At 40.7% G+C, this 16,402-nt stretch overlaps 2 protein-coding genes across 2 annotated transcripts; both read right to left on the reverse strand.

The window, feature by feature from the left end:
• Positions 1 to 3,344: 3,344 nt before the first annotated feature.
• LOC135596987 (choline-phosphate cytidylyltransferase 2-like) lies at positions 3,345 to 9,489 on the reverse strand. Its single transcript, XM_065089339.1, has 8 exons — positions 9,132 to 9,489; positions 7,141 to 7,254; positions 5,813 to 5,908; positions 5,190 to 5,232; positions 4,933 to 5,088; positions 4,751 to 4,819; positions 3,989 to 4,099; positions 3,345 to 3,815 (listed from the first exon to the last, which is right to left on the reverse strand). Exons 1-8 carry the CDS (start codon positions 9,368 to 9,370, stop codon positions 3,720 to 3,722), a joined length of 924 nt encoding a protein of 307 aa, XP_064945411.1. The 5' UTR covers positions 9,371 to 9,489; the 3' UTR covers positions 3,345 to 3,719.
• A 951-nt stretch (positions 9,490 to 10,440) lies between these two features.
• LOC135596989 (4-coumarate--CoA ligase-like 6) lies at positions 10,441 to 16,020 on the reverse strand. The gene is made up of 6 exons (XM_065089341.1): positions 14,936 to 16,020; positions 13,053 to 13,242; positions 11,768 to 11,913; positions 11,424 to 11,491; positions 11,228 to 11,330; positions 10,441 to 10,672 (listed from the first exon to the last, which is right to left on the reverse strand). Exons 1-6 carry the CDS (start codon positions 15,956 to 15,958, stop codon positions 10,556 to 10,558), a joined length of 1,647 nt encoding a protein of 548 aa, XP_064945413.1. The 5' UTR covers positions 15,959 to 16,020; the 3' UTR covers positions 10,441 to 10,555.
• Between the last annotated feature and the right edge of the window lie 382 nt (positions 16,021 to 16,402).

Raw genomic sequence — 16,402 nt, forward strand, 5'->3', positions numbered from 1 at the left:
TACCTCACTATCATGTATCAATAACAGTGCGGCACCGTCGTTGTCAGGGGATCACTGGCATAGTCGAAGACCTCGTCCGATCGTTGGCTTCCGAAAGCTCTCGCCATTACCAGTTCTATCACTCCATCCTGATGAAGTCAAGTTCATCTTCCGGTGGCTGTCATTTAAAGCTCTTTGGTCGGTGCCGTCGCTTCGCTCTGCGTTCGCGTTCCAGATGTTTGACGAAATGACCACCAGCACGGAGGCGGCGTGCAGGAACACGGTCACGCCCTGCGACTGTGAGACTGCACCGGCGTCGTAAGGAGATGAAATGGTGTGGTTTTGAGCCCCGTTCCATCACGTACGTGACTGCTTTCTCCGCTCTATGTGATGATGATCACGTTTGCCAGATCAATCTTGGTCCAGATTTGGAGTAAGAGCGTTCAGTAAGTGGGCAAAACATTGGAAACAAGACATCACCTTCTGAAGGAGGGAATTCCATGCACACTTCTAAGTAGGCAAAAACAACGAACAAATCAACTTCGTAGGCGCATTTGGTCGAGCACCTTACGTCTCTAGTGGGTTGAAGGTTCAAATCTACGTACTCGGCGTCGGTGGAGGAGGAGGACGTAGAAGCCGATGAGAGCTCTGCAGTGCAACAGTCACTGTGTTAGCAAGTACTAGAGTCTGATCACCGCATCTCAGAAGATGATCGGGTAAATTTGATGATTTTGCATGATTTGATTTTTTTTTAGGCAGTTCAAGCGGCTTGCGGTAAGCTTCCGAAAAGGTTCCGGACCTTATCGGCCCAGCTTATTTGAACTCCCGGCCCGGGTTGGGGTAGTAGCGGTCGGGCTTTTTCTGATACGAATGGGCCGAACTAGTTGGATCAGGGTTGGATACGAAGGACGTTGATGCTCTGGAGACCTGAGTATTCTTACCGCCTCCGTCTGGGTGCATGAACTGCCTCCAAAAAAATTAAATCCTTGCGAAATCGTCCAAATTGCGTCGTTCTTATTCTCACTGACGGTGAGCAGACTCGAGAGTTATAGCGGTTGCTGCCGAGAATGTCGGGCATCATCGAAGCTCTCGAAACCACATCTTATTCGGTTGGCTTAGGAAAGCTAATCGCCGCCATTGCGAGTTCGTTAACGGCGGCCTGATGAAGCCTGGTTTCTCTCCTGCCCTCGTCATTCGAAGCTCTTTGGTCAGCGCGTACGACTCGAAACGCCTTCGGCGTCGCAGCTGTTCGACGCAATGACCGGTACGCACAGGACGTGCGGGAACATGGTCATGACCGTGCCACCGTAACACTGGACTGACGTCGGAAGCTTCTGTAGCTGTTTCCGGAGATGAAAAGATGTGCTCTGCTCGCGTACGGGAAGGAGGATTCACGAAGTCTGCAATCGTCGGCACGTTCGCCACATTTGGATGCTTGGAGGTTGACAGAGTGGCGGACATTCTCCGAGGATAGCAGAGCAATGACACGATGGTGTTCTCTTGTTCATTTGTGTGCCGACCGTGGAGCCATTGGAGAAGCGAGAGCATCTTTTGACGAGTTATCTGTGAAGGATATCGTCTCCTGGACTTGTGCGATCATGGCGTATGGCTCCCATGGGTGGAAACAGCCAATGGCGGCGAAGTACTTGGCCAAGGTGGAGGAGGTGGAACGAGAGGCAGAAGCGGCCGAGAGCTCTGCAGAGGAGGGTTTCTCCTCGTGTAGGCCGAGCGAGAAGGGTTCAGCGTGAACCGGCCTTCTCCGCGCTATCACCGTTGCAATGAAGCTTAATTGTGTCACTGGAGTCTGATCACCGTCTGTCAGAATAAGATAACGTAAATTCAATGATTTTCCCAAGATTTAATTTTTTTGGAGGCAGTTTAGGCACCGGGTGGCTTGCGGTAAGATTACTGAGGGTGTCCAGACCTTCTGCTTCGTTATGGGCCCGGCCTGTTAGAAACTGCGGCCCGTTCTCGGATGGCGGTCGGGCTTTTTCTTATGCAATTGGGTCGGACCGGTTTGATCCGGCCCCGATTGAATGACGTCACGTCGAAGATCTGGAATCGTCGCTGTACGCTTACCGCATCCCACTGGTGCCTGAACTGCCTCGAAAAAAAATTAAATCGTTGCGAAATCGTCCAATTTGTGGTTTCTTATTCTCACGTGACGGTGAGCAGAACGCATTCACTTCCCATTCGTTCGCTGCGGCAAGTTCGTTCACACCGGCCTGGCAAAGAAGCTCTTTGCGTCGGGCGTTCCAGATGTTCGACGAAATGACCGGCGAGCAGGAACACGGTCATGCGCTGCCACTACGAGGCTGGACAGCCGCCGGAAGCTCTGTGGCTGATTTAGGAGAATGCTTTCTCCACTCCATCACTTACATGACTGCTTTCTCCGCCGACGGTCTGCTCGCCTACGGGGAGGAGGATGCATGAGGAGCTTGGTCGCCGGTGGTTCCGAGATTGACCCATTCTTCTAGCATACCTGTCATGAAGTAGACCTGATGGTATATAAGGTTGTCTGGTAGGTTGAAGGTTCCAATCTACGGCGAAGCGGCCACTGTTGGCGAAGTTAGAGGTAGAAGTAGACGAGAGCTCGACAGAGGAAACCGAGCGAGACGGGTTCGGCGTGCACCAGCTCACTCCACGCTGTTACGGTGGCAGGATAGGCAACACAGGAGTCTGATCACCGCAGGACAGAATAAGGTAACATAAAATTGAACGATTTTGCAAAGATTCAATTTTTTTGGAGGCGTTTCAGGTACCTAGTGGCTGGCGGGTAAGATCACGGTGCTGTTTCCATACCTCAAGCTTCTTAACGGGCCCGATTGCAGCCGGGCTTATTCTGGATTCGAAGGACGTTGGAGATCTGCTGACCGTCACGGACACTTACCGCCTCCCGCTGGGTGCATGAACTGCCCCCAAGAAAATTAAATCGCTACGAAATCGTGCTAACTGCGAGGTCTTATTCTCACGCACGGTAAGCATACTCTAGTACTAACGATTAACATACACTGTAGCAGTGCGACACGATGCCCGTTACCGGAGGCTCGCCGGCGTCATCGAAGCCCTCGCCGTCGCAAAGTACGTTGACTCCGGCTCGATGAAGTCGGCCGCCGACCCCCAGCTGTGCGTCGGCGTTCCAGCTGTTCGACGAAATGCCCGGGGCGTACGTACACGGCGTGCTGGAAGACGTGTAATCAATCAATCGGAACGTACCTAAAGGCAATTATCAAGCATTTTTTAGCATCACAAAGCACGAGCAATCGAGATTAATTATCATCAGGTCAAACAGGAAAAATTGTGTTCCACTTGATTTTGAGACATGAGATTTTTAAGCGCTACAGATGATAACACAAAACATTCCATCAGTGAATCCATTTGGCATGCTGGAAATGACTTCCATAAAAATAGGACAATGTAAAGTATTCCATCAGTGGATCCTAAGAGCACTTGAAACAAATATAAGGAACAAAGTCCAGCACACATACGTACAATCTGCAAGCCAGTTTGGTAATGACACTACCTGAGACATGATTCATTCCCATGCCGTGGTGATCATCCAACTTCACTAAATCCAACAGCAAAAACCCACAAAGTGGAAAAGCCATTCAGCTGTCTCCTGGCATACCTTTGATGTACTGGTAATCGATGCTAACCGCTTTAGCAGTGGTAGTCCACGAATAGGAGGAATAGCACAATACTAAGGAGCATGATAGTAGCACAGTTACTGATCGGATATGTCATGAAGCTACTGGCTCTTGCAGAAGGTTGGCATTCATCTCTTTGCTCGACTGCCTTTTGAGTCTCTCCTGAATTCGGTCTTTGATGGCCGTCTCCTGTTATCGTTACGCAACTAGACATTAATCTACTGGTCGAATGGAGGGAGCACATATAACTATTTTGCTAAATCCATAAGGTATTTTTTGACATGCGAATGCCAATTCCCATGAAGAATATGTTTTATAATCACATCCAGAAATTATTAGAAATTTCAGATCTGACAACTCACCATGATATGACATCCTTCCTCAAACTTCCCAAGAAATCCTGCGACCCAGCGGTCCGCATTTTCAACCCACTCATCATGATGCAACCCAGCAGTTTTTGCTACTGTATGTAACTGCAGGGAGCAATATATCAATTAATACCATTAGAAAGTGAAAATCGACACTAAATAATCACATAAAAGAATATAGTTTTTTTCTTGCGTGATTGTAAAGTGTCCATCTTCAAAAAGATTAGATAGATATTTCAATTTTGGTCTTTGAAAAATAGACAGGGACATACCAAGAATAGAATATTATAAATTACTACATAAGGCTGGTGATTATAACTCTCATTATAAAACAGATTTATCGAAGGAAAAAAATGTCCTGATAAGAAAGAGAAGGCAGAGATTTCAAATGTTGTTGACATGCATAAATCAGGCTTTTGTCTTCAAGCACCATAGATTCGTAAATCCAGATGGAATTCTTGAATAGCAATTATGATTTATTTACTAGGATTCAACATGTGCTTCGATGAAATTGATCATAACATGCAACAGCAAGCTCTTGACGACAAATGTTGGTTGGATTAACTTATTTTCCTTGTCCTTTATGATTTATGTGCATTCAAAAAGAAGAATAAGAAAACAACATATTCCTCTGATATCACATCACAGCAGATCAGTGAATGGACGGAGCAAGAACTTGGCAACCTGAGATCTAGAACTAAGGACCACAGAGAGTTATGATTTGGATAATACCAGATAACTAAACCTTCAGCATACCTTTTCCTGCTGTGCTTTCACTTTCTCACGTAATTTAGTTATGCCCATGTTCATTCTCAGTTGCTTCTCCTGGTAGCAATAAGGTAGAATGACAAGAAGGAACAAAGATGGCAGAGATTGGCAAAAATGACAAGAGATATATTCATTCAATTAAAGGCAACAATTCAAGAGCAATATCATGCCTTCACGTAGCTCACACCAAGGTCCTTCCTTGTATAACCTCTAGCTAAGTTACGCATAACATACTTGTTGTAATCTTTCAAAATCCTCATTATGATGTCTGAGGTTGATATCCCATCTGTCCGTTTTGTTTCTTTAAATTTCCCAATGGACTTGACCTATAAGAAAATGTAATTCTGATTGTTTAATGAATAAGTGGGTATTCAGATAACGGAAATCAAAATGGCATAAGATCATAAATTCCAACAAGAGAACTAACATATTCATATACGTCATTGCCGGATCCACTTGCATCTGCATATCTGCAAAAGACTATTTTGATAAGTAACGGAACTGTGGGGCACATGATGTAACAACAAAGTCTACATCTAAACTAGTTTTTACCAATTGGACAGGTGGGACTTAAGCTAACAAAGGCCAATACCAAGGACTTGAAACTCCATAGAAATTGACCTTTTTGGATGATTAAGTTGAGAAACAGCACAAACAATAAACAATTAAAAGAATAGTAAGTCCAGTTTTGCCTAGGTACTATAGGTGAGAGTAAAAAATGCACCATTTCAGCAATTCGACAAATCCAACCTTTGCTTGATCAAAATATTTTGATAAATCAGATGAGTAAAGCTTATATTCTTCCAGTGTACTTGCAAATTCAAGAATTGTTACATAGGAGTATAGGACCGCATTGACTAATCTAAAAATAACCAAAACACGTGAAATCATGCACAATTATACAAAGTACCCATATAATGTATTATGAGCAGGCTAATAGACTATACTATCAAAAAACCGACAAGTATGTGGATCTATTACTAAAGAAATTATATATTTGAAATATTTTTTTGATAACTCGCAGCTTCAGAAAGGAATTATATATCTTACGGAAGGGCATCGTGAGCAACGTAGTCAATCTTGTGTTTGTCGAGGAACTCCTTCGTGAGAACCCATGGAGCATTAGGAATAACTTCATCTACCCACCTACAATTAAATAAGCACAATATTTCAGCTGTAAATGTGATGAAAAACATAAATTAACAGACCTTTAGCTAAGTTATTTTTCTCTGATTTTAGTAATTTACATGAGAGCTCATTCGCATCAAAGCTAAAGCATATGCCAACATGTAACTTGACATACCGACAGAACTCACGTACGACTAGTTATTACACTAAAGAGTACACAAAATCAGCAGTCTGACTTATAATAAGTCAAATGACACACCATGACAAATGCAGCAAACAAGAGTTTGACGCTGCTCTAAGATCACTAACACTACCTTTAACTAAGATATTGTAACCGGAACGGATTTAATAGCTGATCATCAGATCATCAATTTTGATTTAAGGAGGATGCTTTGTCCAGAGCTCAATAGCAGCAAAAGATTCATGCAACCACAACCAAAACAATTGGGATATATTACAGTATGTTGTTGTTGCTATTGTATCATTATAGTATCAAATTAATGATAAGAAAGTGACGTAATTTGTTCCTGATATGCAAAAAAAACACAGGCTCATGAGGTATACACAACCAATAATCAACAAAAGTAACAGAAAAATCTGGAAATAACTTTTTGTTCAGGTCAACAAGTACTGTGGTAACTATTTTCTGTAATATGTATTAAACCAAGTAGGAAAAAGGCAACTCCAAATAAAAAAAATTTGTTACACAATATAATATTTGATTTAATAAGCATCCAATTTCTTATGAGCATCATAGCATAATAGCATTAGACTAAAGAGCCATTTCGATATTCAACAATAATGAAAAATTTCAAATTTAAATCAACTATCTGTTAATCTGTTTATTTATAGTCTGTTGTCTCTCCCATGTAGGTTAGTCAGAGAGCAATGATTCCAAAGCTTCAGTTTGTTATTTCTTTATTAAGAGAATAATTTTCTGTCCTAGTAATGTCAGAAAGATGTGGCTAATTTTACCTAAGAAGCATTTCTTATTTGACTTCTGACTCATAATTGTGTTTAATGGGGGGTGATAAGAAACAACATCAAAGATTACGTTGAATAACGAAAAGTACCCTTTTTTTTTGCTTTCTTATGAAATAGATTTTACATGGTTGTCTACAAATATCAAAAAAACCATTAGTTGTTTGACTAGATTTACATCACTGAAAGATATAAAAAAGCAGCAGAAGTAATTTACCAGTAAACCAAAAGTTTCCCAATACAAGTAAAAAGGATTTCATAGTACAAACCTACAGTGACGGAGAGATTCATAACGCTCAGATTCATTCATGACTGTTTTTCCCTTATATCTATGAGTAATTTCATCGTTGCAGACACCCACAAGTAAATATGTGTTTGGGAATCTGAAAAAAAAGAACATGTCAATTTAAGAAAGATAGTTCATAAGAAACCATGTCTCAGCATAATTACAATTCATAAGCAATAAGATTATGAAAGAATAACAGAATCTCAGATGGAGTGCAAAGACAAATTCTATGGCTTTATCTCTCTGCTTGACTATCCATTCACTTTCTTGACCAAAATGAACTCGATATACACTTTGTTCTGGGAGAAAAAATACAGCTTAAGAACTTTTCTTCTATCAAAGCTTAAGAAGGTGGTAATCTAGGAAACTGGAAAAACTTTTGAGTACAAGAATCATATTTAGAGCCTGATTAAATGATACAAATATGCTCAAGTTAGAATATTATAGATAAAGTCAAATCAACCAATGCAGCATAATATTTCAGTAATCTGTACAAAAAAGGGAGCATTATTTCTTTAGCATAAAAGCTTATCAATACTTGCAGCCGAAAATTATAACTAACAATATGATACCTTATACTGGCTAGATGTTACATAAGAACTCCATAAGTCCAGAGATCAACAAAAATAAGAAGACGATCATTTTTCCATCTGTGGAAACCATCTGAGTACTATTTTGTTGCCCCCACACTTAGACCAGGAAAGTGCACAAGGTAAAAGCATTTATTATTTGTTAAAAAATTATGGAAGTGGAGCTCATCCTCAAATTTACCAAAATAATGAATAATCGAAGTTCTGATTGTTGAAGAGGTTTATTAAAGATACTACTGAACTACAGACAGAACTTCACAGTAATCAAAGGCCTTATACTTGGCTTTTCAGCTAATACAATTACCAAAAATGCAGATTCTAATCAACGTTTAAAATAAAGGAAAGAAAATTTAAACGAACTCCTCCAGGATATATATTTTCACATAGGGTTGTATAAAGATAAGACATAATTCAATCCATTCTAAAGCCTATCAGATCCAAGCCAAATATGGATAAACATTTTGAACCAACAGTCTGATTGGAGATCAATTAATATTCAGAAAAGATGTGCATCGACGTCAACCCAAGCCATTGCTGATCTAATCAGATTCAACAAATGAACAACACCTGTTAATATCTCAATTCAGAACTTGATCAAGTATAAGCAATTTATCAACGTTAGTTTACAATCAGGTTTTCAGATTGATTTTTTGGGTAGGAGTTCAAAGTGTGTCGATTGGACAAGTTTTTAGTAAATTCACTGGCTTATTTGGTTGAATCAGATCTGATTCATATCATTTACTGACTGATCCTAATCCAACCGTTTTACGGCCCTATAATCATCATAGGTTCCAGAGAAAAACTAAGTTCACTCACAATATCACACTCTACAGCAAAAAGAAAAAGCTTTGCTCTTAACTGCAAGAAATGTCCAATATCTACAAACAAAACCTCTGCCACCATTACTTTAAACACAAGCAATTAACAAATTAGGATTGCAAATCTCTTCGCATGGTATCTCGTTCCAAATCACACAAGTGGACTTTACTGACTTTTGACTCGGGATTAGGAAACAGGATCCCCATGTCAAAGCACTAAATCAAATCATTCAGCGGCACCGAAGGAAGGATCACGTGCCCAAGCGTGTGATGCATTCACAAGAATTAATCACAAAGACGCTCTTTATTTAAACTGAATCTTAATTTATGACAGAAATCAAACTAAAGAAGAACATGGCTCTATGATTCCATCATGCTCGTGATGCCTTACCACGCACATACGATCTAGTTTCGATTCCGATGCCATTAAGGTTTTGCACCACAATCTAATTATTTTAACCAAAACTTCGAAATTCTTGACCAACAATCATCAAGATTCCAGAAAATGTATATATGTAAGGAGTATATGTGTAATAAAACCGAATGAAACGGGAAAGAGGACGCACAATTTCTTGGCTTGTTCAAGAGCTCGAGCATGCCCAAAGTGGAAAAGATCGTAGATCCCATCGGCGTAGACGCGGACCGGCCTATCCAACGGGGGATCCTTCTGGGGCTCCGGCGGATCGCGTGGGGACACAGTCGACGCAGAGGATTCCTCGGCCGACTCGGTGGGCGGCACGCGACCGTCGCCGGCGCCGCCTTCCTTGGGCACACCGCCTTGCCGCCTGCGAGGCAACCGCGCCATCGGAGACGTTCACGAGCCCACCTGTCCTAGCCGGACGATTCCGGTCACGAGAACCACGGTACGGAGGGAAGCAAGCTGGAGGAGGCGGAGATCGAGGAGAGAGTGCCGATCGCATGCCTCTCAGCAAATAAATCAATCAATGATCGAATATTATGTCTTTTTCCTATTGAATTTACCGAAATAACCTCATTCGGCACGAATGTATAAGGCAATTATTAGTCCCCTTCGTCAACCAACAGTAGCTGATATGGTATCTAGCGAGGCATATCGACAATACACCCAAAAAAAATCAAAAATAACCTCAAAATTATCTAAAAATAAAAAAATTAAATTAAAATTTATAAATTAGAAATAAATATAATTTTAATAAAATAATCTAAATTAGAAAAAAATAATGATACATCTTTTTCGGAAGTTGACATCTTACCTTTTAAATCGTCCTTATTATTTGAATTGTTAGATGAAAGTGAAAATAAGTTTAAAAGAGTTAGAAGAAATTAAGAAAATAATATAAGTTAGAAAAAGACCTTGTCCATACAAGACAATTCATGCATCAATCTCTTGTCGGATCGATACGTACCACTCGTATCGAACAGTATAGATCAATACCGTAAACCTTGGTATGATCTCTTTTTTTTTTTCTTTTAAAAGAAATCTTATTATCAGATCCTAAGAAACACATGATCGAGTGTTCAATGATTCGACGGTATTTTTGTCATTCGATATTGTGTCCCCCTCTGAGTTTAGTAATAGGGGGATGACATATGTCAGCCCTACCAACTTCTCCCAACCGACTCGATCCGGTGATACTTAGATCTCACGCGTGCAGGACACGTGATGTCCTCCACACATGAACATGAGGTGGTGATGCTGCACCACCAAATCGAATGTCTCTGAAACAATTCCTCTTTGGTGAGCCAACACAACCAATGCGAAGCTGTCGAAAGATTATTCTGGAAACACGAGACCACAGCATCAGCATCTGCTTGGAAATCAAGCTAGCAGATCGCACGCGGTTTTGACCCATCAAACTAATTGCCTTTCTCTCTGCGTGATTTGCAGATCATGCATGTAGAAATTATATTATTTATTCTCTGCAAAAAAATTAGATAAAGATGCATTTGGTGAGGTCAAATTGCAACCAAGGGAGGGGGTTGGACTTTCTTCTTCTGTCCTGCAGTCGAATTACATCCTGGAAGCAGCTAAAGTGTCTCGCAGTTTCCTTCTTAGTGTCTTTCCTGCTGGTGATCGGGGAATCGAGTTGACGAAGACCACCTCTCTAACCTTCTTATAGGGAGTCACCTAGAACAAACATCAACAGAAGACGATGTAAAAGAATATTGAGATCTGGATTCAAAGAGTCAAATATTAGTTGAACTTAGGTCATGGTCTCAAAGATACATCTCAATTTAATATACAGGAGATAATTTAATACACAGGTCATAAGCATCTGTTAATATAAGTTCCAGAGCCAGAAGTCAACCTTGAAAGAACCAGCAGAAGACTGCTACATGTGCATTCTAAGGGTCAAACGATTATGCTAATTTGGATGTGCTATCGAATGTTTTCCTTTTATTTATATGCTTGAGACTAAATAGATCAACTAAAGACAAGATTCGATTCATTATCGCTGTAGGGAGGCACCATGTCGGGTGTCACTGACAGACCATTAACATACGCTAATCTGTTTACACTAACCCACAATTGTCATTAATCAGGCATATCATCTTTCAGTGATCTCTAAATATATATGGCACAAAGGACAGAAGATTTATTTTACCCTTCGATCTCTAAAAGTTTTTCAAAAGATCTATGGTTTTCAAGTGAAAAAGGAACTGATGCGATTAATGTGGATACCTGCTTTGCCACAAACTCGATAACATCGGTGGATGAAAGCTTGCTTCCTGACCTCGTAACTACAAATGCCACTGGTATCTCTCCAGCTTCTTCGTTCTTAGCCCTACAGAAGTCATACGATAATATTAGGATAAAAGCAGCGGAAGATGCACGCATTAAGAATCTCTGGGTTCTTTGTTGAACTTGTAAAGCTTACGCTGTCACTGCAGCATCCACGATGTCAGGATGTGCATTCAACAACGCTTCCAAATCAGCTGGTGCTATCTGCAAGAGAAATATCATACAAGAAATTATGTGCAGAGATATTGCAGAAAGTTGCAAGAAGCAACCGTGATCACGTAATAAGGCTCAAAAAGCAGACTTGTATATGTTTTCTTTTCTTTTAACATTTCAGTTTGATATTTTAATTATTAATGAATACTTCTTGAAATCTCCCAAATGTTCCTATTTTCTCATAGTAAAATAAGGCATATACTGAAGAACAGCACATTAGTTATCAGTGCCCTCTTTTTGCATCATGAGTATGTGAATTGGATATACCTGAAATCCTTTGTATTTGATGGTCTCTTTCAGACGGTCCGATATATACAAGTATCCATCTCCATCAAAGTATGCAATATCCCCTGTTTTTAACCAACCATCCTCGATGATTGCTGATGAAGTTGCATTATCGTCATTTAAGTAGCCTGTTAAGTTTTGATATCAATGGTTATACAATTGGAAGTTGATATTTGGAATTGATGGCAAAGAAAATAAAGGGTGCTTATTCTAGTAATTGACACTACAACTATACATGTTTCCGCTACAACACTTAAGCAACATACAGTCACTTATATAAAGATATATATATGACACAAGTTTGGCAGACAGAGAAAAAGGTAATATCAGAAATATCAATCTGACCTATCTTCCATGTAGTTTCTTCACGATATTAGCTATAGTGAAGATAATTGCAGTTATTCAGCATCATATTGTCAAACTAAAAGGGCTGTTTTATATCCAGGTATACAATCTGTGGTGTACAGAATCACTACAGGCCACGCCAGAAAATAATATACACTATACACAATTACCTAGATGGTCAGCATCTTTAATCTGCACGATATCCAATAAATTCTCTAGATTGCAACTCAACACTAACTCAAGCATACCTCCACATAATTGTGATGATCATAAATTGGTAAGTTAGTATATTTATGTGAAAATGTTAGTTTCATATGGCAGTTGCCCATCCTTTGCCATGACAAGAATTCTCAGGGCACGGACCTAAGCCTACTTGGTGAATGTCGTAATTTAGTTTCCATTTCTGCTTGGCCCTTGTGGCAGAGGCGTAAGTTTGTTATCCACAGGCTCTCATCCTGAATATCAGTAAAAATATGCTTCTTCAAATGCATAATATTGTATATAGCCTGCCATCTTATACAGTTGCATTCTTCATAATTTCAAATCAACCTGGATCAAGTGATTTTCCATTCATGAACCTGAACCAAGTCAAACTCATTCGAGATTAATTATAATCATTTAATCTTCTGAAGAGAAGCAACTAAAGTCTTGTCTGCATTTACGAGATCGATCTTTTCCATTGCCAATTAAATCGATGCAATATTTTAGAAGATCAGGATGAAGATGAAATGCACAGGCCTTGGTATGTGATCTAGAAATTATCAAAACAATCAACGAAATAGATGCAAATCAAATGGCCTTAAAGAGCAGGATAACAAAACGCTTCCACAGTAAGATTTGATGCAGCCAAACAAAATTTTTCTAAAACATGCCCAAATAAAAGCTTACAAGCTTAGGCTGCTGTAACTATTTTTAAGTTTACCTTTCATAATGGCTGCTCCATGAAGCAACAGCTCCCCACTTGTACCAGGAGGCAAACAAGACCCTGTCTCTAAATCAATAATTTTAGCTTGCATGTTTGGAGCTAGCAATCCCACAGAAATATGCCTTCTACAATTTATTGTATTGAAACCACGAGTTCCTACTGCAGCAGATTCTGTCAAGCCATACCCCTGCAATAAAATTAGATAAAACAATAATACCCATTAAATGAAAGTCAACAAATATGTAAACGCCTTAAAGTTTTAAGTTATGGTGGCAGGCTAGAAGCTGGCTACATGCAATCACAACCATGCCGGTTGGCACAAATTTAGCACAAAATCTATGCCAACCTGGTACAAGCGTTATGCCAGTGTAATGCTATTGGTACGACCCAAGCATGAGGATATGTCAAGTGCTAATGTCATGATGTGCTACTTCTGAATACCGGAAAACATGTCCAATATACATTATGAATTTATTAAAATCACCACTTACGTATCAAAAATAAGAAGGCTCAGCGGATGCTATGTAAGAAACAGAGATCTACTTTGCCCATCATTTTCCCAGAGGCAGGGATATTTATAAAAAGATAATAATACATTCACTTCTGCATTTTATGCTAGTTTCATAATGTCAATTATGAATATAATTCTCACACCAAGCATGAATCTGTATACAAATATCCAATTCAAATTTGGATGTTAGATTCAATTAAACTAGAATTTAAAATATTAGATTCAGATATTCACATGGATGGTAAACAATAAAGTGGCCGTTTGGTCTTTCATAAATATATGTGTTTATGGTTTCATCTCTCTTTGAATAGATACTCATTAAAGATGTTAAGTTATAATCAATTAGGATATAGATAAGCATCTTTCAAACTTTTCTCCTTTGGTGCTTGATGGACTCCAGATTATACGCACACCATTCAACCTATATGAGTATGCAACTCACCTGTGTTGAAGCCATTCACATCCCGAGTCAGTAATTTACAGGTGAAACCTCATGCTTTGAGCTATAGTAACTTGATAATCAACTTTAGATGATATTAAGACAAATATGAGGGACTTGTAGTACTAATTTTGGATAAAATGGATGCCCCTTTCTAATCAGATCTAATAATGTGTGAAGGTTGTAACCCTATTCAATCAAATAGTGGTTCTAAATATTAAATTAATACTATGCATTATTAAGTGGCACTATGTTATTAAATTTTGACAATTTAAGCATGAAACAGCAAAATATTATGTGGTAATCTGCAGATGCAATTTTAATATGTTGAAGGCAAGATGAAATCTTGCTTGAACTTGTAATATGCAAATTCCTAAGAATCATTTAGATCTCGCTTCCGCATAATGAATAACAAGAATTCAATTGCAAGAGTTGAGGAGCAAACTACTCAGCAGGAAGTTGCCACAAGCACATAGATTTCCATACTAGAATGAATCTACAGTAAGATGTAAACTAATAGGATTCTGGAGATTATGCTTCATGCAACCTTCAGGAATGGAAAAAGTTGAGAGGAATTTTCATATTGAAGAAAAAGGACACAAACGGATGTCCATATTGAAGAAGAGTAACACTACCACAACATGCCTTCTTATGCATCAATATAAGTTGCATTTGCATCAATTTTGCATAAAATAGAACAAAGAATTATCTACGACATGCATCATTAAATGCAAAGAGATGTGACCATATGGGCACTCAAAACCCAAGACGCAGAGCAAGTAAACAAATTAACTTTGATCTATGATTCACAAAACCAAAGCTCCAAATCTCGTACTTGTCTTAACCAAATATCAAACAACTTGAGGGTGCCATGTAAAATCTAACGATAGGGAGAACGATCATCAAAGATGATTAAATAGCTAGTCTCACCTGAATGAAATCAACATGAGGAAATGCCTTCAAGAAGTCATGAATAGTTTTTGGGGCAATCGGAGCCGCTCCACATGAAACCTGCACGAGGGACTGCAATCGGCAGCCGGTGGCACCCTTGGCCCTTATCAGGGCCGTCATTATCGGTGGGACAGTAGGAAAATGAGTGACGTTAAACGCATCGATAGCTCGAACTGCCTCCTCCACATCGAACTTTCTCATCACCACAATGGTGGATCCCAACGACAGGAGCCCCATGGAGAAGAGGGAAAGACCATAAACATGGAACATGGGGATGGCTGTGAGGTAAACATTCCTCCGGCTCTCACTACCATACAGTGAAGCTTCGCTCCGAACAAAAAGCTCGACCGTAGCAATAAGGTTCCTGTGCGTAAGAACGACCCCTTTGCTGGCCCCAGTGGTACCGGAGGAGAAGAGTATCGCGGCGGCGTCGGTCTGACGGATGACAGGCCTCGGGGCGTCGTTGGGATCGCTCGAAATGAGACTGTTGAAGAGGACGAACTTGTGGGCGTCGAACTCGGGCTCCTCCGGCACCGTGACGATCTTGACACCCAATCCGCCCAGCTTCGCGACGTTGCTGGGGACGGTGAAGATAAAGGTGAAGCGGCAGAGGCTCATCTGCTTCTTGATCTCTTCGGCGCTACTCAGCGGGTTCATGGTAGAGAAGACGGCGCCGACCGAGAGAACGCCCAGGAAAACGACCGGGAAGAGAATGCTGTTGGGCAGCATGACCAGGACGACGTCCTTACTGGTGATTCCATCCCGGCTGAGGCCGGCGGCCAGGGAGCGAACCATGCCGCGGAGCTCGGCGTAGGCGATGGAGGCGCCGGACCTGGAGTCGACGAGGGCGGTGACTCCTTGGTGGGGGAAAGAGAAGACGTAGGAGACGAGGTCCACGAAAGGGTCTTGAGGCAGGGCGGCGGGCCGGTGCTTGCTGCGGTATATCCCCGTCTCGGGGGAGAAGAAGCCCGATGTTGGGCTCTGCCGAGGTATAGCCTCCATTGGGGAGGCGTTGGGGAGAGAGAGAGGTGCAGAAGAAGCAACTTTAAGAGGGAGAGGCGACGAGGGAATTTGGGGTGGCATAATTAAAAGGGAGAGAATTTTGTTTTGATCAAATCACGTGTCCAACTCTCCAAGCAAATGACTGATGGCCTCAAATTTTTCCTCTTTCCTAATGCCGGGGTGGGGGTTATTAACCGGCTCATGATAGCAATGATAAGGATGAGTACGTAACCAGCCCTTTTTAGCATCGTCTATTCTTGTCGAGTTGACGTAGACAACTCGACAACGAATATTAATGGTGAATTTGTAGCCAAATACGTCCTATCTCAACCCTGCACTGTTTTGATCAAATTAAAAGTTCCATACTAAATCTAATTTGACCAAATCAGGGATCATTTTACTTCAAACGATTGAAGCCTCCGATTAGAACTATTCATCAGTTAA

Source organism: Musa acuminata, chromosome BXJ1-11 (genome assembly GCF_036884655.1).
Source record: "Musa acuminata AAA Group cultivar baxijiao chromosome BXJ1-11, Cavendish_Baxijiao_AAA, whole genome shotgun sequence".
Taxonomy (NCBI): domain Eukaryota; kingdom Viridiplantae; phylum Streptophyta; class Magnoliopsida; order Zingiberales; family Musaceae; genus Musa; species Musa acuminata.